This window comes from Meleagris gallopavo, chromosome 2 (genome assembly GCF_000146605.3).
Source record: "Meleagris gallopavo isolate NT-WF06-2002-E0010 breed Aviagen turkey brand Nicholas breeding stock chromosome 2, Turkey_5.1, whole genome shotgun sequence".
NCBI classification, from domain to species: domain Eukaryota; kingdom Metazoa; phylum Chordata; class Aves; order Galliformes; family Phasianidae; genus Meleagris; species Meleagris gallopavo.
The window spans coordinates 19,353,832-19,380,951 of NC_015012.2; the positions used below are offsets into that span (position 1 = coordinate 19,353,832).

General features: G+C 38.9%; 1 protein-coding gene across 1 annotated transcript in view; it reads left to right on the forward strand.

Annotated features, from left to right (window-relative positions):
- Positions 1–5,172: 5,172 nt before the first annotated feature.
- Positions 5,173–27,120, forward strand: part of USH2A (usherin) — a 395,196-nt gene continuing 373,248 nt past the window's right edge. Inside the window, 4 exon segments of the mRNA XM_019612664.2 lie at positions 5,173–5,416; positions 20,903–21,464; positions 21,467–21,575; positions 26,012–26,177. Of these exon segments, the coding sequence (XP_019468209.1) occupies positions 21,056–21,464; positions 21,467–21,575; positions 26,012–26,177 (684 nt within the window). The 5' untranslated portion in view covers positions 5,173–5,416; positions 20,903–21,055.

Consider the following 27,120-nt stretch of genomic DNA (forward strand, 5'->3'; position numbering starts at 1 on the left):
TTTTTTAACTTGCACCTTCCCTTTGCTTTGCATTTTGTCTCTGCAGTGCAATGTAGATCTCTGATTTCTCATGGCACATTGCTAATTACTGTATCCTTCGTTACACCGCTTGGCTGTGGTAGCTGCCTCACAAGGCATGTGCTTTTCCTGTCTGATACGCTGCTGATTCCATGTGTGTAGATTGTCTCTCCCCTAACACACAGTTCACAAACTTCCTACCTGAGGCTGCTATTAAAATAAAAGTAAGTATAGAAAAGAACATGGATATTTTAACTTGCTCTTAACATTTTAGTCACTAGTGTTCAAAGGTGTTTGTATTGTGATTCTGTGATGCATCCTGGCTGTGCTAATTGTTACTGTTTTGTTAAGATGAAATCCCATTTTTCTTCAGCGCTCAGATTCCCAAGCCCAGTTTCTTACAATCTCTCCTAATGTAAAAAAGCAAGTGGCGGCAGATTGATTACACGCAGGATCTTATTATTAAGCAGAACAGAAAAGAAAGGAATTTCAAAATATAGTCCTCTGTTCCCAGGAGTATTTGTCTTGTTCTCCACGAAGTTAAAGGTCTGAAATAATGTGCCCATCAGGAGCTCAATGTTGCATGTCCGTGCCAGTTGGTCCAAGGGCTTGTTATGATGGTAATGACCTGCTGAAACGTGAGCTTTGATGGCAACAATACAATTGCTACCAGCTCACCCGCTGGGAGAAATATTTTATTATTGTCAAATGCCCTCCGCAGAGATTTGTTTTGCCTGTTCCTGCTTAAATTAAATTCAGAGCAGAACTGCATTATTATTTCTCTAGAGTATATTTGAAATAAACAACTAGTCTCCAAATTTAGGATTCCTGGTTAGTTTAAATTTTCTTATTAGCAGAAAAATTACAATAGGTGACAACATAGCTGCAGGAATATTATTATGGCAGCCATACAAGAGATTTACACACTGAGAGCATGGCCTAAAAGCACAAGAACTCCCTTCTACTTTACAAATGCCAGCCAAATTAATAATTAACTGTGCCATAAATTCTACAGCCTTAAAGAATGATGTCAATGCTTTTCTGTGTCACACGAGAGGAATTTTGTCATAAGACCAAGCGGGGTTCTCAATGAAGAGTGCTACTTAGACGCAGGACGCAGACCCGGAAAGCAGAGCTTGCCACTCTGCATTACCGCGGCTCGGTGGACGGCTGACAGGAGGACTTCAGAATCATTTACTGCTGCTTTCTCAAGGCAAAACTGTGCCCCTTTGCCTCTGAAATGGAGCACTTTTTGTTACAGTGGGCCAGATTATCTTTTCCACAAGCTAAAGAGACAACACAGAGTCCCAGTTCATTCAGTTTCCTCCAGAATTGCTCTGCCCAGCTGGGTGCTCCCAGCAGTACTGTCCGACCATGCAGTTTTACACCTCTGCCTGCTGAATGCAGGCTAGGCAGGCATTGACCTGCATACATGGGGTGTGAGGGCCTGGGGCCTGCTTGTGGCCTCACAGCCACCGGCTATCACAGGCAGGTGTTCTGCAAAGAGAAAATGGATCTGATGCCCTGTGGACATCCCTATACTGTGAAAACAGAAACACCTCAGCCCTGTTGGCTTCATGTTTCTCAGCTGCAGGCATGGCCTGCTCGGCTGGTAGTAGACCCTGGCCCAACCACAGTGCCCACTGCAGCTCACTCCCTACAGCCTCTGTGTCATGGCACAGGGGTTCTCCATGGCCAAAAAGAAGTGCTGAGCCAGCCCTTCTCGGCATTTCTCATTGCCTTCTTCCTGCCCCATCCTCTCTTGCTGCTCTTTCCTGCAGGCTTGGTGCTGTGCTGACAAGTTATCCTGAAACCATAAAACAACCTCAAAATTCCTGGAGAAATTTTCTGTGGAGGACTCCCAGCTCAACACAGTTGGGCCCTGATTATGGAAAGAAATTGCAGTGATGGGGCAAGGGAAAATAAATTCCTATTAATCAGTCCCTGTCCTGCCTAGGTTTGTTTATGTGAACTTGAAAAAAGCAGTTACTGGCTCCTTCCCGCCATTGGGTGGATATTAGATCCCATGTGTCAGCAGTACGTAAGTCCCATGACCCAGTCCATGAGAGCAGGGTGATATTTCTATGTATCTCACTCCTTACAGACGATAACAGAAATGGTTCTGGGAGGGAAACAGTAACCTCTTGAGGCCAATGTGAAGAATGAAGGATGTGGACAACCACAGCACTGTGCTGGTTTTGCTTTGCACCTCAGATTGGAGGGAAACAAATAGCTTCCTCAGTTTCTTTTGATGCTTCTTCACCCTCTCCCCTCTCCTCCTACAGCCACAACATTTTTTGTCTTTGATATATTTGTGATTGTGGTGTCTTGATGGATTTCAGGCAAACTGTTAAGATGGGCGTTGATAATGCTATAAGTTGTAAACGTGTCTATACTCACAATATATGAGGTTTTACATAGTTCCCACATTGATTCCCTTGCTCCTTTGTCACCTAGACACAGAGATCCACTCGCAAGGTGACCATGACAAAAGTGCACAAAGGAGAGGAGGGGTCCCTTCCCCCTACTTTCCTTACTCCTTTACATTGACCAAATGTCTTTCTAAATGACTTGCTGAGCCAGGCTATTCTTATATCTTACATATAAATGGACTCTGTCTTACAACCAGAAGATTCAGGGGAAAAAATTTCAGCTCCCAAAGTGAAAAGATTAAGGTCAGTCACTCCACACAAAAAAAACCTTTTCACAAGAGCAGCATAACAAAAGGATCTGCAAGCCTATCTGCAACATGGTTTATAGCTTCATGAAAATAGGGAGATGCTATGACATCCTTTTAGGGGACTGCACTACTTTTCTATAGACTTACAGCAGAAACAGTTGGGCAGAAGAAGGTGATATTAAGCACAAAGCTAACTTGCTTCTTTCCGTCTTCTATTTACCTGCTGGCATTTTTTATGGGGAGAACATCTGCAGCATAGCTGAGCATGTGTGATTCACAGGGAACACGTCACGTTTGGATGACATTGGGTGACACGCCACTGAATGCAATGGAACAAGGTAACCAAATCACTGTGATGGGCTGCTCTGATATTGTGTTCATCCTTGTTTACTCCATCAATGCTTAAAATCAGGTGACAGAAGCTATCTGACTGCATACCTGCAAAGCACAACACGATCCTTGGACTGAGGCAGTTTTGAAGTACTATTCACAAAGTCAAATGATCTTAACAGATGTTCTGGCTTAAAGATAAATTATTTGTATTTGGCACTGTGGCCCAGCCAAATTGCACTTATTTCAGTAGACTTCATTTTGGCAGAGCAATGAGCAACAGAAAGGACTTACCAAATGCATAAAAAATCTATTTAAAATTTAAAGACCATGCCAACAGCAATGGGAGTCTAGAGCAGAGGTTGGCTAATGTAAGCAGATTTACAGTGGCCAGAAGGGGTAGCAAACAGTAATCATCAAGCATGCCCAAAGGTTTGGAAGAACCTGAAGCTGAGAAAATCATGGCCATGTTGGAAGAGGAAGACAAAAACTGCAGAGAAAAGAGATCTGTAGATGAAAAAAAAATAATAATAATAAAATGCAGCTGTGGAGAGAGAAATCCAAACAGAGATGGAAAGAGAGAAGTAATGCAGATAATACAGTGCTCACAAGGCTGGTCACAGCTGTGTATAGCTGTGTCCACCTAGTGCTCAGCGAGGTGCTAGGAATCTGTCCTCAGCTGTAAGCAATGCGCCAGGACAGGGGTGTGGGGCAGGCTGCAGAGGTGTGCCCTGTGTATTGAAGGCAGGAAGGGCCAGCTTCTGCTTGATTGAGTTAGCTTTCTGCAGGAGCTTGGATGTGAGCTATGGTTTGTGTTGAAATGGTGTTGTGTTGTTTTTTTGTTTGTTTGTTTTCTTTTTTCAGTGTAAATTTGAAGAAGAATATGTATATTAGGAGGGGCTGCTCCAGATGTGCCTAGTTAATGTTCTTAATTTGCACACTGAAGCCCATTTGGCTTATCACTGCATGGACTGGGCTGGCGGTGAAGCGCTTCAAAATCATGTTCAGTTAAAGTACCTCTGATCTGAAGGCCTTAAGAACTGAAATAAAGTAGAGAAGGTAAGATATAATTGAGAAAATACATTGTGGGAGGGTACAAATAATGGTGAGAATACCTTGATCAGGTCATAGTGTATCCAGAAAGTGTAGAATCAAGCCTCGGGGCTTTCCTATAAGCTGAGAGCAGTAAAATTTCATCCTGTTCAGCATGCAAACTGCTCCTTGCACTTTGTCTGCTGATGTTGAGCCCTGTGAAGGCAAGCTGAACTTTTATGTTCCACTTTCTATATGAGCAGCTATTTTTGGAATCTAATTACCCCTGTTTAGGGAGTCTGGTTAATATATATTTGTGGGATACAAGAATAGGAAGCAGAAGGCCTCAGCTTGTTGGAAATCAATTTTAATATCCCTATGGCTGTGGTAGCATAAGTGTCAATATACCATATACATGTCTTACAGAGGCTTCTATTTTACAATTAAGCTCTGTGATTTACTGCACATGCGCTGCTTGAACTGAAGCACTACTGAGGAGCTTTATTTTCAGAGAAAAGAGAAGAAACAAGGATACTGCTTATAAAGTATTCAGAAGTGTAACTGCCTACTTATCAGAAGTTACTGTACAAGCTCACTAAAATGTGAGCATATATTCATACTTGAAAGTAAGCCCTTTGGATGTGATAATATTTTTGTTAATTTGAGTTTTCTTTGTGTTTTACACCTGTGGGAAAGGCAAAATGGCAGTGTAATGCTTGCTGACTTCTGGCTCCTTAACACATCAGTCCTCAACTAAGAACGGTGAATCTTTGTATTGGAATGAGGGATATTATCTTGGGGTGGGTCCAAGAAGACTTTAAAAAGAGAGAATTCCTCCTGCCATGTTTCTTTCTGCAAAAAGCTCCTTTCTACTTTCCAAGCATATGGGAAGACTTACATTGCTAAGCTTTATGCAGACAAGGTAGATACACAGGGCCACAGCTTCTAGTATTGGTGTCCTACGCACTAATTGCTAGTAATATCTTCTCTTTCTCCTTCAATCCCTGCATAGAAACAAATTCTATGCACTATAACAAAAAAAAAAAAAAAAGTTTCATTAACAGTATATACTTCATTTTATGGGAAGGGTAACCACAAAACTTGCAGCTCTCTCTTGTTAAGGAGAAACACCTGTGAGTAGAAGAGCATGCACTCTCATGCTCTGAGCAGCATTGAGCAGGAGAGAAATTCTGCCTGTAGGAAAGCAAGCTGCTGGGGGGAAGGACAAATAATTAGAATAAATAGGTTCAGCTGGGCAGAACTGGCATTGGTGGAGTACAGAAGTGGGAAGATGGCAGTGCAGGAGGAGAGGGTAGTGTGTATTTCCACAAGGTGAGGAAGACTGGATCGTGGAAGGTATGTGTCTATGGGTGGGTGGAGGGTCTTCCAGATATCATGGATGATACCTAGCATCCCATCAAAAAAATTTGCTATTTACTGATAGCAAACAAGAGCTATACTGAAAAAAAAGACACATTTTAGTCAGGTGCCCTATGGCTGTACATTGCTGTGGCAGTGACCTCCACTTGAGCAAGGAGCAGAAAGAAACCCACCCAGCTGCCAGTGGGTGGAGACAGCATATGCTGGGGCAGCTCAGACTGCATGCAGAGACTGTAAGGAGTTCCCTCATTCTCGGGATGATTTTTTTGGGGACAGCATCTCACTCTAGGTCATCTAGGTACTGTGTTCAGTGAGTGCCATTTGCTTTAGCCTCCAGTGTTCCTGAGAGGCTGTGAAATGGGTATTCACTGTTTCTTAATTTTTCCTACACTGATCTGCTCTAGCTTTTGCCAAAATAATTTTCTCCTAGCAAGCACGTGCTATTTTAACATGAGGAAAGAGACCTAATCTAAAGCATATTTTGTTTGGATATTTACAAACATATTAAATGGAAGTAATTTTGAAATAGTCTTAGCAGGCAAACCAAACCAGGTTGAACTAATCTGCAGAGATTAATTTTGTTCTCTAGCCCCTGTCTATGGGGCAGCAATCTTGCCATGCTTATTGATTATCAGACAAGACTACTAATCCCCTTAAGGTCATTAAGTGTACTTAATTAAAGAGCAGTTAGCAAGCTTCTCTTTACCAAGTTAATAGTGGCTGTTAAAAGTGATTTGTACATTACCAGTATGGTAGCCATTAATCTAAAAGTCAATTTGTCATTTATATTTTCCCAAACAAATACATTCAGTGGGCCAGAAAGGCTAGAAAGCATTCAACATCTGCTCTTACAGTGCATGTAAGAATTAAACTTTGCTTACTCAAACTATAAGGCTTTCACAGTTTTCATCTACACTTAAGCAGTTTCCATCTACTTTTTCTGTAACTCTGTTCTTTTTAATCCAGAATTAGACGGGGAGAACACAAGAGAGGGTAAAAATCTTGGAAATGCATGGTTCTGACAAGTTCCATGGAAAGTAACATCTAGCTGGAAAAGCTCAAATTACTGTCTTCTCTGACAAAAAGCTTGTAGTTCAGTATTTATTTCTCCGGCTTGTTGATGGGCAATTGATGGGCACAATGCTTCAGAGAAGCTTCTTAAAGTCAAGGAAAGGGGTTGAAGGTATGGTCAGGGTGACCTCAGAGATGTGTCGGGGGAAAAAAGGGAGACCAATGAGACAGGAGAGCAGAGGGGATGTATTGATATAGAAATGTTTCATTGTTCTTTATTGGAACCAACTTTTTCCTTACTTTACACAAATGTGAAGACATCTAATTTTTAATATGGTGTTCCAAAATTAAATGCATATTGAAATACATAAAATTTTCTGGTTCTTATTGCATACACACTTTGTTTTGTGATGGATATAGGTTGAGTCTTCAATATAGATATTTCACTAGCAGAAACCTATTGCTGCAATTAAAGCAAAAATTCCTTAGGAAAATACCACACACCTGTCAAGTACTGTTCTGTATTGACTTGCATACATAATCTAAAGACCAAAAGCAAATGCATCTAGCAAATGATGATTCTCTACTGAGCTCTTCATATGGTGTGGCGAGGATGCGTGTTGCATTGTTGGTGGGAGTGTAGGGATGGGGGGGGGTGATGGCTGTGTGCAGTTGAGTATTTACTCGGAGTGTACCCAGCTGAGCTCTTCCAGGGAGTCTTACAGAGCTTAGTGACTTTGCTGAAAACTGCCAGCTGATGAGGAAAGCAGTTGCTTTCCCTTTTTGACTTGAGTAGGTGTATGGTAACTGTTGAGTCAAGGCCTGAACCACTGATTGAGCACCTGGGGAAATGACCCGGTCAGCCTGGGAACACAGGTGAAGGCAATTCAGCTGTGTGACTAGAAGGGGGTGGAGCCTGGCTGCCCCTCTCTTAGACCTCATTTCAGGGCTGACTAGTACTGGGGAAGGATCTCTTTCTGAAGGTCCCTCCTTGGTGAAGCTTTTCTCTGTGAATCTAGAATCTTCTGATATGGGTGAGCAATCTTCTTCCCTTCCTTTGTAGCATCTTTCTAATGTGCTGGTCCTTCCCTCATCACACTCTTGTTGTAATGCCTTTCCATTGTATTGATCTGTCCAATTGCTACAGTAGGTAACTTTCCAACATGTTGAGAGAACTGGGAAAAATTCAAAGTAGAGGACTTGCCTTAGAGTATTTAGATTTGGGAAAGTTGCAAGGATAAAATGTCAGTCACAAAAGTCTTGTTTTAACCTATAATAAAGATCACTTATTTGCCTTCAATATTTTATTTTTCTCTTGTATCTGAGATATATATACATAAATCTTTGATGAAGGTAGACCCCATTATTTAACTTTCTTTTCCCATTAAAAAATGGATTCTGTACTTGCCAATGGGATAAAATATTCATTTTGAACTCCAGATACAAATACATCCTTAAGCCAGGATAAAACATAATGTCTTGATTATACAGCCAGTGTCATTTCTGGGATGGAAGGTGCATTTGAGAACTTCTATGTAAAATGTTTTTGTTTTACTAATCAAGCCTGTTTAGAAAGTTTGCAGACACCTTGACTTTTGGTGAAGGCCTGTCTTTGGCAGAAGTTTCAATTTTGGTGTTTTGCCTGCTTGGGTGTGTCAATAGAGTTTTCTGTGATGCTAGGAAAAAGGCTGGGGGTGCTATCTTGTTTGTTGCTTTTTTTTTTTTAAAAGCAATTAAGGTCAAGGTGTGTTTGCACAAAGCTAGTAAAATGAGGGATAGGAACAAAAGTAAAGAGGAATGGCACTGTGGTTCATAGTGGTACTGTTGATGAGGAAAAAATATATATGGGACTTTCAGACAAGATGTGTGTTAAGTAGTGTGCTTCCACTTGGAAAGATCTCAGTGTTAACTGTTTAGTACAAGCTTAAGGATACAGCTTTGATATTTTTTTTTTGTTAGATGTGAAGTTCAGTGATACTAGGAAACTGTATAATGAGTATATCTGTGTATAACAGAAAAGTACCTGTAGTAAGAAGTCTGTTCAGGTTTTCTCACCAGAGAAAGTTAACTCTACAGGACTAAGGGTTATGCCAGCATCTCTCCTGAAAAATCCTTTAGCTCCCACTAGGATGCCAATGAGAGGTTTCTCCCAGGATTTCAGCAGCAACTGGCCTGAGGCTCAGTAGGAGCACTGCTGCAATCATCTTAATTTTGAATATGTATATACCATTAAATGTGAACCTCCTCCCTCTGACTACATTTAATTTAGATATTTCCAAGCAGCTTATCTGCTAACAATCTTTTAATATTCTATTTATTTATTTAATATTGTTGCTTGGGCTGCTCATGTAATCAGATAAAGGTCATTAAACCAAATTTATGATTAAATAGGATAAAACTATTTATTCTCTTTACTCAGCCTATTAATGTTATAGCTTATGATGACTAGATTTTGATATTTCAAATGAAGTTACTATATTTTTCAAATCATAATGATATGAAAAAGCTATTTTATCTCATTGTAAGGATTACTTTCTGCTACTTTATCTGCCATAATGTCTGCACATATTGGCCTTCAGATTTCCTCATGATGCTAGCTGTTAACCACGGACATTTGTCTCCCATCTGTTGATTAACCTCTGCATAGTTTTATTTTGTTGTTTTATTCCTTAAGTCATTGTTGAGGATTTATGAGACTGTTTCATACATTAGACAGGCTTTGTTTTCAGGTTGCTTCTGGAAACAATCTATCTGGGTGTTTTTTCCTTTAATTTCAGGCAAGCTGTACTAGGGCAATATTGCTATGTAATGCAATGCCTTGTGATTCTGATATGCATTAGTGGATTTGTATTCTTTCAAATATATATTTACTCACCAAAATCTAACTGACTTGTTCTCCTATTTGCAAGTTTGAGACCTCCTGAAAGATTTCTGGTTTTGAACAGTTTCTATGCTGTCTGTGTCAAGTAGGAAGAGAATAGCCTAGGGCAGGGTCCTGCATCTTGCTTCTGCTTTTGTTTTAAAAGCTCTGTGGAATTTGAGAGTTTTAAAAACAAGGTTCCTGTAGCATGAGCAACTACTCCTGCTAAGCTTTCTTTCTCCTTTTAATTGTCTATGACCTTGTCTTTAGGAAGATTTAATTAGAAGCTCACAATGACCAAGGCCAATTTGATGGGTTTTGTGTTAAATGCAAACTGCAAACAGAAAGCTGAGTTCCTCAGGCAGTTTCTATTGTTGCAGATAGCTGGCCAGCTGGCTCCAATTTCTCTAAGATGTGTGACAGATCCGAACTGATGCATGTGTGCTGAAGTCCAAAGCCTAGAAGAGAAGTGATGATATGACCAATCCACGTGCAAACCAAATCTTCCTAGAAGTGCATGGGGATGCTGAAATTGAGTCTTCTGGTGAATGACGGGTCATTTGCACAGAGGCAAAATACAATTTGGCTACTCCAGCAAATTAACAACATGAAAAATGTACACAGAAAATTTTGATAAGCCTAGTCAAAAGGTTTGAGTAGTTAAAAAGCAGAAGCAAAACTAAAATTTAACTATACTCTTAATGCTGAAAATTTCTAGTTACTTCATTTATATTTCTTAAGAATTTGCATTTTAGACTGTCTGCTTTCTCTACTACTGTATAAAAATTAGACAGCTTTTTCCATGTTGCAGACTTCTGTTTTTACCCCTATATTCTTCTAGGTTTTTAGAGTTCTCTCAACAGCTGGCCTTAATTTCATCATTCAAAACTTCATTTCTCTAGGCAATCAGGCAAATGAATTGTCTTCATCCATGTTTAAAACAAATTCATTCCAAATTAGCCTGTACCCCTTCAGTGTTAATTTTCCATGACTATTATAGTCATTGAGCTTTATAGCATGAACACAGGCAAATACGAAGTTTGGAAGCTTAAATGTTTTTCAGTGGATTTTAAATTGTGGTCTATGTCTTCAGCTGTGATTTGAGTCAGTAGGAGTTTTCAGAGCCAACAGATATGGTACATGTGATTATGTGAGAAAGGTATTACTCTGTTGCCCTTATTCTAGAGTTGGCCTGTAACTATTCAAAGTAAGTTTTAAGTCATGAATATTAAGAACTTCTAAAATTCATGTTATGTTTCAATTATAAATTATTTAACTATGAAACACGAAGTCAGATATTTAGATATCACTTCAGTGTAGTCCAAAGTTGATATAATCAGCTGTCTTCATTTGGGATAGCTGGCTGAATTTCTTAATATGGGTATTTATTATAATAGTAGATATCTAAATATAAAATGCGCTACTTAATTGGGCAGTTGGTTCAGAGAACAAGATAACTTCATAGAGCTATAATATTTTAGAACATTACTTAGATATAAGTGACATGCATCTCTGACAAATTAGTGTTTGTATGAAGAAATCAAAGTACAGATCTCAGAAATGAGTTGGTCAGGATCAGAAATGGCAGGTTGGCTTCTTCCCTGGATTCTTCTCAAAAGGAGGAAATTAATTTAAGAGGGTTAAATCACCCCTTAGAAGAGCCCCTCTATCTGCACTCAGAACAGAAGGCATATAAACTTATTCATCATGTATTTAAAGCGCTCATAACTTTACCTCCAGTCACTCAATTGAGGCTTAGTTCATGGTTCTTAACATTCTCTCCTTATGAATTAGGATATTGATAAATATTATCAGTATGCTTAAAATTTAAAGCAGGGCCCAAGAGCAAAAAATAATGTGTGAGTCTTTTACTCCAGGCATATGCATATATTTTTGGAAGGTATTTAATAATGAATGATGCCGATGTTTTATTTCTAGTCTTTTGTCCAACCTGACTTGGTTGAATTTGGTGACAGTGAGGTTCTTGCTGTGATACTTTTACAAAGGTAGAAATGACTCAGTTGAAATATGTCAGTGAAGGTGACAACATGCAAGTACACAAATAAGTGATTTCCACTGAGCAGACCTGCTCATCATAAAGTTTCCTATTGCTTGTTCCCTTTGTTTTCTTAAAGGAAAAGACTGAGAAAATGTGGGCTACTTACCTCTCTATAACGGGTCTAAAGCACACTAGTAACTTAACTGCAAATATTCTACCTCCATATTCATCTACAATACAGGCAAATAAACCCTTTGTATGTGCTTTTTTTGGGGGGAGGGGGGGGAAATGGAGAGTTTCTATAATAAAAAGTGAGTGTTGAGCCTGGCAGATTCAAAAGGAAGGTTTTCCACATCTTTTAAGTTTTCTGTCACTACTGTCAGCTGTCACTGTGGGCTAACATGTCAAACAGGTTCCAGTTGATTTTAGTGTTGCTCAGTGTTTTATTTATATTTGTAAAAATGTGTCCTACTTGTCAAACTATCAGTGTTTTGCATATGCTTTTTATAGTCAGGAATAGGACTTCATGCCCTCATGTAAAGCAAACACCCTCAAGTCCCTGCTCCTCATGCTATTTCTGCTCTTTTTATGTGTTGCTGTTGGTGGTTTAGTTCAGGCTTGCCTGATGTATCAGTGGACACCCTCAGGAGCTTTACGTGGCAGGGAGAAGAATCTCAGTTCTTGATTATAAGAGATTGACGTGTTGGTCATGAACACAGAAGACTAGCAGGCACTTCCTACACAGCATTCTTTATAGAAAATGCTCTAAATAAAAACTCTGGGAGTTAAAATCGGGGAGAAAATGATGCTGTATCTTGTCAGTTCCCTTTTTACTCTGTTTGCATACAAGGAGATTTCATCCTCATTCAAGTAGGAAGGAGCACTGACAGTGGCAAATGTCTCTTTCCAGAGGTTAAAATAAGAGGCCAGGCCTGTTACTGGAAGATGTGTTTGACAGAATATCTGAGTTACCTGTTTTGTGGGGAGTAAGTGTTTCACCACAGTTCAGTTTTATTTATCCTTCCTGCAAACAGATGCTCGGGAAACATGAATCAGCTTTTATGAATGTGTTCTACTTCAGCATTATACAGCAGGAATAAATTTCAAATTGAAGATTTCTGTGCCAAAGGAACAATTTCTCCTATAAGTCAGCACGTAGAAGGTGTAAAGAATTGTACATTTTGACTAGGAAAGAAGGTGGAACTTTGATCAGCAGCAAGCTGTGATCTTGGTTGTCTAGCCTTTTATTCCCTCCAGGACTACTGTTCTAATCTGTGTGTCTGTCAAGAGAAAGCATACCTCTTCCCAACTGCGTGTCTTTTGTCTTTGACACGGAAAGCTCCAGCTCATTAGTTGAAAAGAGAAAACAAACTTCTGCTGAGTAGTCTGAGCTTTCTTGTTTTGAGTTAACTTGGAGGCAGTGTGTCAGTACTGTGGGTTATCTCAAGTGAAGGCTTGAGTCAGCTTCAAAGACTCTCGGGTTCCAATTCTGTTGTACGTTTCTGAGCTCAACCATATCTTCCTGGATTGTTGCTTCTGAATCAGAATATTTACACCTATCCAAGTCAATACTCTTGCTCTTCTGAGTAAGAATTCTTACAGGTTTCAATCAAATTATTTATATAAAGCTAAAAGATGGGACACATCTTTAATACTGAATTATAAGTGACAACTGTTTCAGTCCCAGATTTCATTTTTAAATATGCAGACCAACAGTGACATTGTGTAAAATCAACCAAGAAGGATTAATTCTAACTACTAACTTTCTTGTGGTATGCAAACTATAATGGATTGGTTGTATACCTCTTTCAACCTGTACAACAAGTTAATGACACATTTTATTATGGGAAAAGGACTCTAAAGTGTACTTGCCATAACTGCAAGCTGGTTGGTCTTAGCCTACCTCATAGTGAGCATATTCATTAAAAGGACAGATTTCATTTGTAAGAATAATCATGGAAACTCAAGCTTTGTCTGCTTTCAAATCACTTAGGTTTCTCCTTTTTAGAAGAAATTAGCTAGCGTACTAAAAATGAGATAAAGGTGATTGATTGTATGTTGACAGATATAAACTGCCAAAGCTAAAAGAACCCTCAGCTTACTATCTCTTCATTTGAACCCTGATGCCACCACTGGCTCTCTTGAAAAGTTAAAGTCTCAGCAGATCATTAAAGTTTTGTCCTCATTGGATGGTTGGCAAGATCAGAACTGGGGCTGATCTTTGTGAACAAGCTTATAACCTGAACAGATCTTTAAAAATAAACGTAAGTATTATTCAAAGAATCTATGATCTTAATTAGCTTAAACTAGGAATGAATACTTTCAGTCATTCATTGTTCATAACAGATGTCTAGAGTAGGTTACCAAAGACATTGCTTTACACAAGAGAATTCTGAAGGCTTGTCGGTATTTCCAGCTCGAGGGATGTTAGATTGCTATGTAGATGGCTGCATGAATTTCAGAATGGAAAATAATATTAGGAACTGAAAATCATTTCAATCACTTAAAACTTTTGGAATGCACAAATGTCAAAAGGCTGGATACACAGGAAAACATTTAGAGTAAAAGCAATGCAGTATATACCAATCATAAGTTCTAATGTCTAAAGGTCGGTCTTAATCAAGAATTAGTTCTCTACAAATTTGTGATGATTAATTGAGAAATAATTGCTTTCTTCTTTAGAATACTTCCAAGAAAAGCAGGATATTGCAGAGGAATTTTGGATTGTATTTCGGTGACTGGGAACTGAATTGCACATTTTAAATATGCAGATGATGGATTAGTAGTCATCTTGACCCTGAAAACTGGACTGTAATATGAGGTTACTTTCTCAATTATGTTATGCAGCTATAATGCTTGTATTCCTTCATGTTATTTCATGAAAATTATGAAATTAACATAAAGTATTTTGAGGAGTATGGTAAATAATTCTCTTTATCCTAAATATCCAGATGCTGAAAGGCATAGACATGTGCGGTTTCTGTGAAGGTGTCCTTGAATGAGAGGATTTAAACCTCAACACTGTTGCTTGGGCCCAAGCCAAGTCATGTGTTCTCATTGGTCTTGAGGCTTTTCCTGTGAATTCAGCTGTCACTCTCCTTTGCAGTCTGTCATAATGGGATGAGATTTCTCTGTCCAGTCTCTAAGACTACAGAAGCGCAGCTGAGGCTAAAGGAACCCCTAGCTATTTAGCACCTCACACCCAAGGCTGATGGCTTTCATTGCTCTGAGACCAATTCTACAGGAGAAATCTTTCTTACGAGATTTATAAAAAAAAAAAAATAAATTAAGCAAACGACCTTGATTAAAAGCAAATATCTAGATCTTTTTAAATATAAATGATGTGAAAAATACAAGGGATTGTTGGCTGCTCTTTTATCATTTTAAAAACAGGCTGCACTGTTTTAGTCATATTGATATAACTAAAGCAGTGCTTTGCCTGGTCTTCATCTGTATCAGTTTAAGTATGTTGATGAATACACAGTTTATTCTGCTTTTTAATATCCCAGTTTCCCTGAGGGATTTACCTTTCCTCAGAGACTTAAAGAGGGACTAAATTGGCTATACCAAACTGTTCGCAATTTTTGCACACTCTTGTTGAAAATTGCATTGGTATTTCAGCATATTCATTAGGATGGTCAAGAAAATAGTAATAATGGTGTAAAGCAGTCCTGCCTTAGAAATATAAATTTTCCTTGGTTTTGAGTGCACATAAGAAAAATAGGACATCAATAAATATCTTTTTTTTTCTGTCTTCTTTGTCTGTTAAAGTTCTGGACATAATGTGCTGTGTTTTGTCAGGAAGGTGTGTGTAAATACAGGTGAACTAAGGCACGTTTAAGAGAATATATTGTGACTGAATTCTTCTTCCTTCCCCATAGTGATATAAAAATTTTGATTTTTCCCTCTTTGAGTTTCTGATTTTTGAATGGCATGTAGAAACTGTAAGTTATCTGGGGCTTCTTACCCTGTACAGCTCCTGGGACGGACAAAGATACCAGAAAGCATAATGTTCTAAATTAAATCACACTTCAGTCTATGATTCAAAAATTATCACTAATTCTGGCCTTGGGAAGAGACTGAGATTGTCTAAGTTTTCTACAATTAGAGTGGGTTGTCCTCTTCTTTCTAATATCCTTTTACCTAATTTTGGCACTCACTGGACTCAATCTGATAAATCTTTCAGGTGGAGAAGGACAGCTACTTAGACAGTAGTGATCTGTTAGATTGGATCTGCTGCATAATTCAGCTGCATGTTTTTCATAATTTTACTATCTAGTTGTACTAACACTTTCTATGTTGTGCCTTATCTCCCCCTGGATTTGCTTATCATGCTTTATAGATTTGCATTTATTATTAAATCAGAATGAGGTTAAAACAACCTTTTCTCAAAGATCTGCTCCCCTGGGAGCATTGTGAAGAAAAACAGAAGGACTTAACAGCCACCAATGTGCTTCTTTTACTGCATGAGGCTCCTCTGTCTGTCCTTTGTTTCCGAGGGTTTCCTCTTCTTTTTCCTTCAGAACACTTTCACCAATAGACATGCAAATCTATTATACTTTGTGACTATTAGACTTAGACTTGTTGGACTATTATCTTGCCGTTATAGATACTATTTCTATTTTTGCTGGTCGTACAGGAAAGATTTATAAAGGTACAAGGTCAACTGTATCAACTGTTGCCATGGGATATTGACTGTCCTCTAGCATTTCTGGAATCAGTCTTTTGGAGGATAAAGCATCATATAGGCTTCCATCTTTTTGGCTTTTAATAGTAGATTTTTTTCTTAAATATAATTTCTTGTTTCAGCTATGAAGTTGAGCATTTGCTTGAACTTTGGGGAAAATATTTGGATTTTACAATTGAGAAATTAAACTCAGATATTTTTCTGCACATGGTAATTCTATAATGTTTTTTACTTTCCTGCATTTCTCATAGTGCTTTGCTAAAGTGAATATCAATCTTCTCAATTTGCAGATGAGGAAACTAAAACCTGGACATGCAGTTACTCATTTCTGAACTGTGATTAGAACTTGGATTTTCTCAGTTTTGTTTCCTATTCAGACAGCTTTCTTTAATCTAACATCTGAATTTTATTATGAGAAGGGTGTCCATTTATTTGATTTAAACTAGCCTATACTTACACTACAATTCTATATAAGTATATAATCCTACAGTGAATGTTAATGTTCCTCAGAATTTACAGTGTAGAATAAATGCACAGAATGACTTTATGCAAAAATGTGTATGCCATTACAGCAAGAGTAATACTTGTGGAAGATAACTGGGAATAATGAAGAGCTCAAAGTTAAGATGATGAATAATGTTAATATGTTTCACAGGTGGAAGTGTAACGAGTTTAACCCAGTGGCTCTTGGGAGACCACTGTCTCTTTAAATGCAACACACTTTTAAAATGTTTCTTGAAGAAAAGTGCCAGGAGCACAGGAATCACTACTTTAAAGCAGTGCATGTGGCTTCTACAGGCACTGCATGCATTTGAAAGATGGCACATTATAGAGCGGGGGAACTTAGGAGCCAAATAGCACTGACTTGCTTGACGTTGATTTGAAGTGGAAAGAGGGCCTGAAATCAGCTGAACTATGCTCCCAAGGCAACTCTGTGCTTTCAGAGCTTGGGGAGCAAACCAGACCTGATTGCTGCAAATGATTTAAAGAGAAAACTTTCTTGAAGTTGATGCTGTGCTGTGCTGGCATAGCTGAGCTGCAAAGGGGTGGGAAGAAAACAGACTGACGGCCAATTCAGTTGTTTTTCAGTTGCTCATGAAATGGAGTGAATTGGATGATGGGGCAGCTGTTTCCCTGGGCATCAGTGATACCACTGGTGCAGCAAGAAGGGTACAGTTTCTGCTCCTCTAGGGAAGCTCTTCAATGCCTCCTCTACATGCAGGAGGGGTTGTGCAGCTCTAGCCTGCTCTTGTAAGGCCTGCTGCCTGAGCAGTAGTTTTCTGTAGTTTTTCTTCCAGGTCTCTCCCTTGAGACCTACAGAAGACAGCCCATGAGAAGAAAAAGAGTTTACCAGAAAGGCCTCGACTGAGGCAAGTTCAAGGTGCAAACTTCCAGAGAAGAAATGTCAATTATTAGAACCCAAGTGCTTCAACTGTGTGCAATGGCTTTTCATGCTTGGGCAGTCCATCATGGTCATCCAAAAGTAAGTATATGTGAAGAAGTCCTTGTGGAGATTTCTGTACGCTGGATTTACTGTGTGGAGATGTGGAATCTAGCTCAGTATTTACAAGTGGAAGAAGCCTGTAAAACTTGTTGCCTAACAGATTACTTCATTTCTGCTGTTCTAGTAACAAAGAAAGTTTTTGGTGCTAAAATAAGCTATGTGATGTACTGTACTTCTAAAGCTGTTAAAAGGCTCTTAACAGCTCTATAAAATACTTTCCACCTCCTCCTGTGCTTTCAGAAAATTTTACTCTACTATTTATTTCACTGGCTTATACAGAATTACCTCCCCTTTAAAACATAAGTTGTTAATTATTTCTGAGTTGTTATAATCAACTCCCCTCCAGCTATTAAAATGTACTTGCGCTGTAGTTTTATTATTACTTGGAAAATATTGGAAAAAATAATTTTGTTAGACAGTTAAATTTGAAATAAATATTGACTTGGCTATGCAAATGGAACTTTTATGTTAATTTCCAGAAAATATTCAAATAGTGTAGGTTTATGAGAAAAAGCAGTCATAAAAACTAATCTTTATGAACATTCACTGAAAGAGAACTTTGAATTGTACACTTGAGCCTAATCTTTGAAAGTCATGCTGTGTGAGTTAGTCAGCTTATGTCGCTTCACAAAATAGCAGGAATAGTAGCATGTGACTGGTCAATGCTGTACAAATATAAGCTAGTGTTGGTATGAGGTGTTGGTGAAAGATGAAGAATTTTGAAACAAAGCCTTTGGATAGATCACAAGTTTTCACACTTATCAGAAAGCAAAAGTTGACAGAAGTGGTTGCAGCAACTTGGTTTGATAATAGTTAAAATAGTATTTTAAAAATTGTGATGGAGCAGACCACCCTTGCTCTCTTGAGGAGATAAATGAATTACTACTGGAAATTCTACCCAAATATTTCCAGGAACTGAAATTTTAAGCAGTTATTTTAAGTTGGTATTGGACTGTGCAAGTGAAAACAAATGTAATATGATGGTGTGCAGACAAGCTCTATGGTACAGTTTTAAATAAGTATATTGCTGCGTTCCCTATCTGCCTTCATCCTTTTTTTTCCCTCCTACCATAATATCACAGTTGCAAAGTTGAGAGCATGCTGAAGTTTTGAAATGGTAGTGCTAAGTTTCCCTGTAGGCAAGCTTGCTTGGTCCCTGTGATTATACTTCCTTCAACAAGATGCTCCGCTGATCTCTACTGAGCATGTGCAAATTGATATTTTGAGGGTTTACAAATTGATAATACAAAGATGACTTCTCGTATCAAATCATAACAAACATTTCTATAATGTCATCAGTTAGTGAAGGGAATGCTGTCTAACAATCTAAGTTCTGCTGTTTTGCTTCCTTAGTAACCCACTCTAACCTCCTAGGAATAGCCAGTGAGTCCTGAGACTGCTGACCATGAGTTCAGAAATCTGCTGGTATGGAAAGCATCAGTAAAACTCATTAAAGATTCAAATATCAAAACAAACCACGAAACAGAATCAACAATGAAGTTAAATACATGCACAATACCTTTCATTAGTTTAAGTTCACCTTCAGAAGAAGTGAAGGTGAACTCTTCTGAAGAAGAGATTTGCTTGACTAAACCAAGTGTTAGGTGCTGCATCAGGACTGGGGCAGCCTAGCCTGGAGGAAAGCCTCCCTGCCTATGGGAGGGAGGTTTGGAACTGGATCTTCTATAATGATCCTTTCAACTCAAGCCATTATATGACCTTTGCTACTATGTTCTGTCCTTTTATTATGGTTTAAAAGACCTGGTTTGTTCTTGATCTGTGAATGTTTTTACCATTATATTGTTGATAATATGGTAGGCTATGGTTTTACTGTATGTTTTCAGAAATGCTTTATGTAATCTGGTGTTGCCATGCCTCAGACAAGTGTCGTCTTCCCACCTTTTCTGTGGTGACCAAATTTTTCTTAATTTGAATTTTTTAGGTGATTTTGACCAAAGAGCTGCAGTATTTAATGACTACTAGAACATGAAAACACTGTGAAGTAACTGATAAACCTTTGGTGGGAGTTAGTTTTTTACTTTAGGAAAAATATCTGTACTAACACACGTTCCAGAAACAGTGGAGGAGCTTGTTTGAATGTGGGATGAAGGTGATGGTTCTGCTCTGGCTCTGTGCTCCTCAGTTGCTCCTTCTGCTCCAACCTTGCATGCTGTTTCCAGCATGCGTAGGAGAAATTCTCCTTTCTCTACATGCAGAAATCTAAGTTCCATGGCTGTGAAACCAGAGAAAATGGCACCAACTTGTCACTTTCTAAGCCTTTGAACAGCAGAGTGCTTGGCCCCACCTTGCCCAGGGTAATTTCGCCACAGGAACTGCGAATGCCCTGGGCAAGGCACCCCTCAGGCTGCTGGCCCGTCCTGAGGAACCGGCTCACTGCCAAGGGCTGTGTTAAATATTTCATAGCAAGCGTCAGTGCTGTGGCTCCCTGAGGACTGCCTTGTTTTACCTGGGGGAGGGATGTAACAGCTAAAGCCAGGTGGGGGGAGCATGAAGACAGTGCCTACGACCAGGTGCAGCCACTTGAACCAGTGGTAGGCATAGAGCGGGGGCTGCTGGTGGGCAGGGACCATGGGGTGGGAGGAGACCATGGTGGTGTTGCAGGGAGCTGCACTATTCTGCTCAGCTCTCCTGCTGGATGTAGTAACTAAGGGGTAAACGAACTTACTTAAAGGCCCCTCAGCCGGCTGAGGTGCCTGCCAGTGAATATCAGGGAAGGTATTTGCAGTTAGCAAGATTCCCTGGGCCAGATGGGGAGTGTGGAGCTAATCAGCTTTGCGCAGGGCTGAAAGGAGCTGTGGGAGCTGGGTGGTGGGGTAAGGCAGGGAGTGGGGAAGAGTGGGGTAGTGGGGTGCTGCATAGGGGCAGGCGGCCAGCAGCCTCACCCACAGCGTGCTTCAGGAGAAGACGCACTGGAGGAGCATCGCTTGCAGCCACTGTCTGTACCCTAGAATAGCTCTGGCAGGATGAGGCCGAGCAGCTTACAGCTAGCGGTGTAAAGCTGAGGTAAGCTCCGGGGGGGGTTAAAAATTCGGTGAACAGGCTTGAAACTGCTAAAAAGTACATTGAGTGCCTGATGCTAAACTGTTTGCTAATGCTGTGGTTTGCTGCAGTACTCTGTGCTCATCACCTTAAAGTGTAAAGCTGTTTGTCTGCTCTGTGTATCGCAGCAGATCTGGGTTAAGCTGCGTGTGGCCTGGAGCAGGCCTGTTCCTCAGGGCCTCGTTTTGGAGATCTTTGGTGTTGGCCAGCAAGTGTACAGATTGATCTGCTGACAGAAAGTTGAAGGAAAATTCCAAATCCTTAATAACCCCAGTGGGGCTTGGCCCCGGTAAGAAAAATCCCATTCCTCCCTTGCATTGTCTGTTTTCTGTGTTTTGCAGATACCAGCTGTCCCTCACGTGTGTTTTACTGGCTGGAAGACGTAGATGAGGACTGAGTCCATGAATTGGTGTTCTGAAGATGAAATGCTACATAAACTCATAGAGTGTACCACCTGAGGACACTACTACTGACATGGACGTCATTATTTATTTATGGATGCTTTAATCAGGAGGAGCTTTTTTGTAAACATGAATTGCTGGGCTCTTTCCTTGAGGTGTCGTTTCTTGTTTCATGCTATTGAAACTTTAATCTTAACTTATTATGACTCCTTTGTGTTGGTCAGCTCTCAGGGACATTTCCCTAGACTTGAAAATGTGGGAGCTTTCAAGAATGTGTCAACTGTGCCAACTCAAGCCACCTGTGGGCTGCCAGACCGAAGTACTTTTTGTTATAGCTCAGTAGCTGCTGAAAGTATTATGTCCTGCACTCAGAGGTTTTGTGTTCAAGAATGCCCATACAGGTCATCACCTCCTTCATATAAACTGCTTTTTCCTGAAGGCCTTGGCACCTGTGTCACAGAGGACAAAAAGGACTTGTCTCCAGGGTCCTTCAGCAACGCTTCAAGTTTATTTTTCATAACCAGAAGGATTGCTTCTCTACTCCCCCAATACTGAGGCTGTCAGCTTCATTTACGTTAACTGTATGGTTGAAACCTGAGCAAGAAGGTGTAATGTAAGTAGTATTGAAGGTGTTTACTTTCCTGGGGCTCTTAAAAAAATTGATCATTGCAGTCAAGAACATTATTAGCAAGCTATTTAAAATTTTAAAAAGCTGCAGTGAGAAACTCTGACGTTTTAAAGTTGTATTTTGTTTGGGATCTTTGCAGATGTCAGGACAGTAGGCTCAGTTTCAGTAGCATTGACTCACATGGAAGTCCCGTTGTTGCAGTGGAAACTATTTGCACATAACACACGTCGCTATTCTTGACAATTGAAATGTATATTCCTAATTCACATTCCTCCTAAAAACTGCTATAAAAATGTGTTGCCAGGGCTTTTGCTTCTCTCTTGATGGGGAGGGAAAAAAATCTAAACTTTTAGGAATCGCACAGTTCTACTCCTTAGACAAGTGAGGAAACACCCTCAGATCTCCCCAAATGAATATTTTAGTACTATAGAGGAGTGACCATAATAGATGTTGGCTGAACTGGAGATCATATTACTGCTTTTACAGAAGATTCCACTATTAAGACTACTAATGAAGTTTCGCTAAGCATTCTCTCTTATGCACCTATGTGTTGCATAGTTCAGCGAATAGGATTATTCAAAGTAGTCTTTCAACTTGGTGGGGCATTACTGCAATTAAAAACTTGCTTTTTGGAAAGCTGATTTACAAATTCTGCAGAAGAGTTCTATCTATGGATCATAATATGCAGAGCCTCCTTGTCCTTCTCCTAATTATGTAGGTCCTGTTTAAAGTGAAAGCACAGGGAAAATTATAATACATTTCAGGATATATATCAGAAATGCTTTTGCACTTGTGTTCTAATTGCTAGAATTAAGATAATGCATAATATTGAATGCTTATTTTGCATGCTGCCATGAAACAAGTTGCTTAAGAGTGAGAAAATAATCTGAAACATTGGAAATGTGTGAAATTAAGTCTGCTTTAATGGAAGGATAATTACTTTTTTAAAAAACAGCAACCTCGGTATAGAAATAATGGTTATTGAAGGGAAAATAAATGAGACCTGGAGGGTGAAAGTGACTTCAGTTCAAGCTTAAGGTAAAGCGGATAGGATGAAGGTATATGTGAAGCTGTCTGTGGAGCTTTGGCCTAGTGTCTTTTGCAGACAGTATTTTCTAAATGTTTGAATCTCAAACATGAGAGAGCCCATTCCTGGGGTTGTCTTAAGTTGTAAGTTCATGTCTGCATGCGTACAGGTATATCAGATTCTCATCCAGCAGAGCATATCTTAACTTGAAGTAGAAATGTCCAACTAATTTCTAAGCAAGCTCTTGTGGCAGTGTGTTGAGTGAAATCTGTGGAACTCTTGTCAGTGGGATAGGCTGTTCTTGCATAGAGCCTGAATTAGTGAAGTGTGTGTGCTTAGTTTCAAATGATTAAGTGCTGTACAGAAACCAGACTCCCTATATGTCTGATTATCCATGGGCTTGTATAAAACATTACTTTCCTACTGCTGCTGTGTTAATAGCACGGAATGTACATGTTTCTGTTCAGTGGACTTTATAGATAGCTTTAAAATCTAAATGTTTTTATTCAATTTTTGTAGAGGTTTGCTTCACTTCCTCTGCCTTGTGAGTTTGCTAATATTCAAGGTAGAAATGACAGTGGTAGAGCCCAGTATTGAAAATTGAAGTTGGACAACATTTCATCCAGTGGAGAGGATGATATGCTGCTGTCCAGACTATTTTTTACTGTTTAACAAAAAAAATGTTCGTCTTCCTCACTAAAGGAATGCAGAACTCCAGTCCTGGGGAAGGTTTGGAGGAACAGTAATTGCACATGTATAGCCCCGGAAGCTTGACTTGGAAGGCATCCTAGAGAAGATAAATGATTTAACTGCAAGCTAAGATGTCTTCCTTATTATTTTATTGGTATAGTGATTCCTTCAGGCTGGTAGAAGTTTGACTTGCCAGCTGTCCTCCGTTTTGCAGTCTCTGATGTGGAGATGTTATTTGTGAGACTTTTAAGTCCCATTATTATATTGGGGGACTCCACTGAACTGGGCTTAATTTAATAGTCTTTGTGCTGCTACCACACCCTTAGATGGATCATAACTCATTTTACTACTACATTTAGAATAATTTAAATGTTAACAAGCTATTTCATTTACTTAAAAATTATTCTTTCATGATGTACAGTAGGCCCATGTTTTTTGGATATTTTATAATGTGTGTAGATCTTTGTAGGCATGCTTTTAAGTCCCCTCGTATTGGAGATTTTAAATGCAAGAGAACAGTGAGAAAACACATTTGTAACTCCAATCTTTAAATTTATTTCCCTTTAGGCAGTATGTGCAGTAAGTGAGCAAACCTCTTCTGTCTGACTTGCGTTCTTTTCTTATGCTTCCTCTCATGCTGCATGTGCTCATCAGTTAATCTAAAGGTTTTCAGAAAACCTGTGCATAGAACATAACACAGTCTGGGAAACAGAATATGGTGATAACCCTTGGAAATAGAGTAGGATAAGACTATGAGTAGAAGCTTAGCATATATGAATAATCATTACAGACAGCTTGTTTCACTTTACCTTGAGTTGGGCTAACTGGAATTTAGATGGCCAGAGAATAATGAAAGTTGAAGAAAAATGAGCCAGGACCTTCTATGCACAAAAAGATGTGGTGAAATGGCCTGATTGTGAAGTGGGCAGTAGGTATGTTGCTGCTTTTTTTAGAAAAAAAGACTACGATTGTATCCAATTGCCTTATATTAATTCATGTATTTTGCGTAAGTACTTAGACAGAAGTGGGATGTCACCTTGAAATACAGTATGTCTGATTTTGAGCCTATGCAGATGTTGCAAGGTACTGTAGTTAATGTGAGAGGATCAGCAGTGCCTCTAGATTAGTTTCTACCAAATTTTACTTTGTTGATCTCTGTGGCTTTGTTCTTCCTTCAACCCCACCATCAAAAATACCAGGAATTGGCTCTAGGAGATTGTAGGTTAACAGAAGTTGGGAAACTCATAAAGAACTGTGGTTTCTCTCTGAAATCATAACTGGGATGGAAAATAATGCTCCCATTCAGAACTTACGCTTATGCCTATATCGCCTATATTACTACTGCTTTTTTTTCCATTCCTCTGTTTTCTACCTTTTGATTTTTCTTTTTTAGTAGTGAGTCATAATCCGCATTTGTTCTTTTCAGTTTTCAAAGTGATGTACATCAAGGTCACTTGCCTTCTTAAAGTTTTATCCCCTTTGGGGATAAAAACAATGCAGGAATGTTTGTTTTAGATAACTAAATTAAACAAAAAACGGGATTATCCAATTATTGTTTATCCAGGAACTGGCTAAATCCAGTTCCTAAATATTTTGCTACTTAGCTGAGCCTTTCCTCACATTTATTATCTAGCAGAACTAGCGTGTTTACAGGCAAACAAAATGTTGAAAAGATCAATCAACAATATATTAAGACACATGATTTTAGTAAGGTTTTCTAAATAAATATCTGCATTTTGCAAGTTATTCTGACAACATTCCAGGAGACTAAAATGGTAACAGTTAATCTTTCCCTTGGTTTTAAATGTAAGTCAATGAATATTGGTATCAGACAACAGCATTTTGATGCTATTTCTATAATGTGTAGCAGTGAGTACTGTAGAAAAGTGAAGATTTATTAGTGGGAAAGTTGGTTTTCTAACACTGAGTTAGCGCACTTGTTATAGCAGTTGCACCAGACTGAATATTTGGTTTTTCATGGGTAAACTGGGGACTGGATTTCTCAAGCAGATGAAATGGAATACTTTTTGTTGTAGTAATGGTTAGATTCATAAATAAAATACATAGCTGATTCAAAGCATATGTCACCTATGCTTTCTCAGGGCTCTCAGCATGGTGGTTGTTCATTTATTAAAACTATTTGAACACTTAGAAATGGGTCAGTATAGCTAGTATTCTTGTCCTTATATGTCAGTGTTGCATTTGATATTGAAAGTGAATGAAGTCTCTATGGGGGGGAAAAAAAACTAACAAGTGGCAAGGTAGCCACCTGACCTTGATTTGGTTTTATTGGAATGGGCTGCCCAGGGAAGTGGTGGAGTCCCCATCCTTGCAGGTTTTCAAGAATAGGGTGGATGTGGTACTGAGGGTCATGGTTGAGTGGGCATGGGGATGATGGGTTGATGACTGGACTAGATGACATCAGTGGTCTTATCCAACTTTAATAATCCTATGATTAGGGGCTTGAATGCACTACAGATTAAAAATATGTATGTTGCAGAGTAAGATATAAAGCCTTTGGTAGTTCTTATGCTTAGTGCATCCTGTGACTTTCACTGTCAGTGAGCATCTTCTCAAGATCTGTGTTTTAACATTTATTTTAATGCATTCTGGTTAGCATCACTTTACAGGATAGCACCTTGGCAAGAATGTGTATATATGTGTGCTTCTGACCTTACGTTGTTTTTCTTGGTTATTTCCAAAGGTGTGTGATAGAAAAGGCTATTGATGGGCAGACTGTGTTCAAACTCACAATATCTGAGAAAGAGACCATGTTTTATTATCGCACAGTAAATGGTTTGCAGCCACCAATAAAAGTAATGACACTGGGGAGAATTCTTGTGAAGAAATGGATTCATCTTAGTGTGCAGGTGAGTAAAAGAAGAAAACCTCCTTAATATTTGTTGAATTACAACACTTGTGTGAGAATGGCATAACTGTATAAATATCTTCACTAGAACGGATAAACTGGGGAATGTGACAGATAACTCTTGAGTCGTGTAGGTAAAGATATTAATTTTTGAGTGCCTATCGAGGTGATTGCTAATTTCACACTGGAAGGAAAAGCTGTACACATTTGCTGAGCAACTAAGACTGAAAATACTTGCCCTTAAGAGCAAGAGTATTTGCAGTGAAGAAAAACTGCTTATTTTCATCTTAGCAAAAATCATGAGTCTGAGATTACTCCCTAAAAAAGACAGTGTCATCCTCATGTATATGTACAAACATATTGAGAAAAGTGTCCCATTTAATTCTTAAAGCTTCTTATAGTGCATGTAAGTGAACATGTAAGGGTTTCTTCAAGTTCAGTCAAGCTTGTTAGTTAGAAAGCTATTGCCTCTTACTTTAAAAATATATTTCGGAGTTGTTAAAACACTTATGTTCTAATAGTCTTCTGTTGATATAGCGTTTTAATAAGTACAAATATCTGCTGAGGATAAAGCAAAATTGAGTTAGTTAAAAAAAATTAAAAAATCAGCAAACAAATGCAGAAGAATTTAAAATGCATTCAGTTATTTGTGAGCCTAGTAATTCCCTGCAGACACTCCTAGTAAATTCTTGTTTGTAAGCCAAGTTCAACTAATAATTACAAAACAAAATTATCAGGTATTGAAACGTTAATCTTCTCCTTCCTTCATTTCCTTTATCTGGTCTGCTAAACTTCATTTGGTTTACAGCGCAATCAAGGAGAGTTTTCCTGCTTTCCTGAAACTTGCTAAAAGGTATTGACTGTGATTTGGATTTTTAGTGCTGATCTTGTCACTCTTAAGAAGTATCTAAGCTGATGTCTTGATTTTTTTTTTTTTTTTTGCA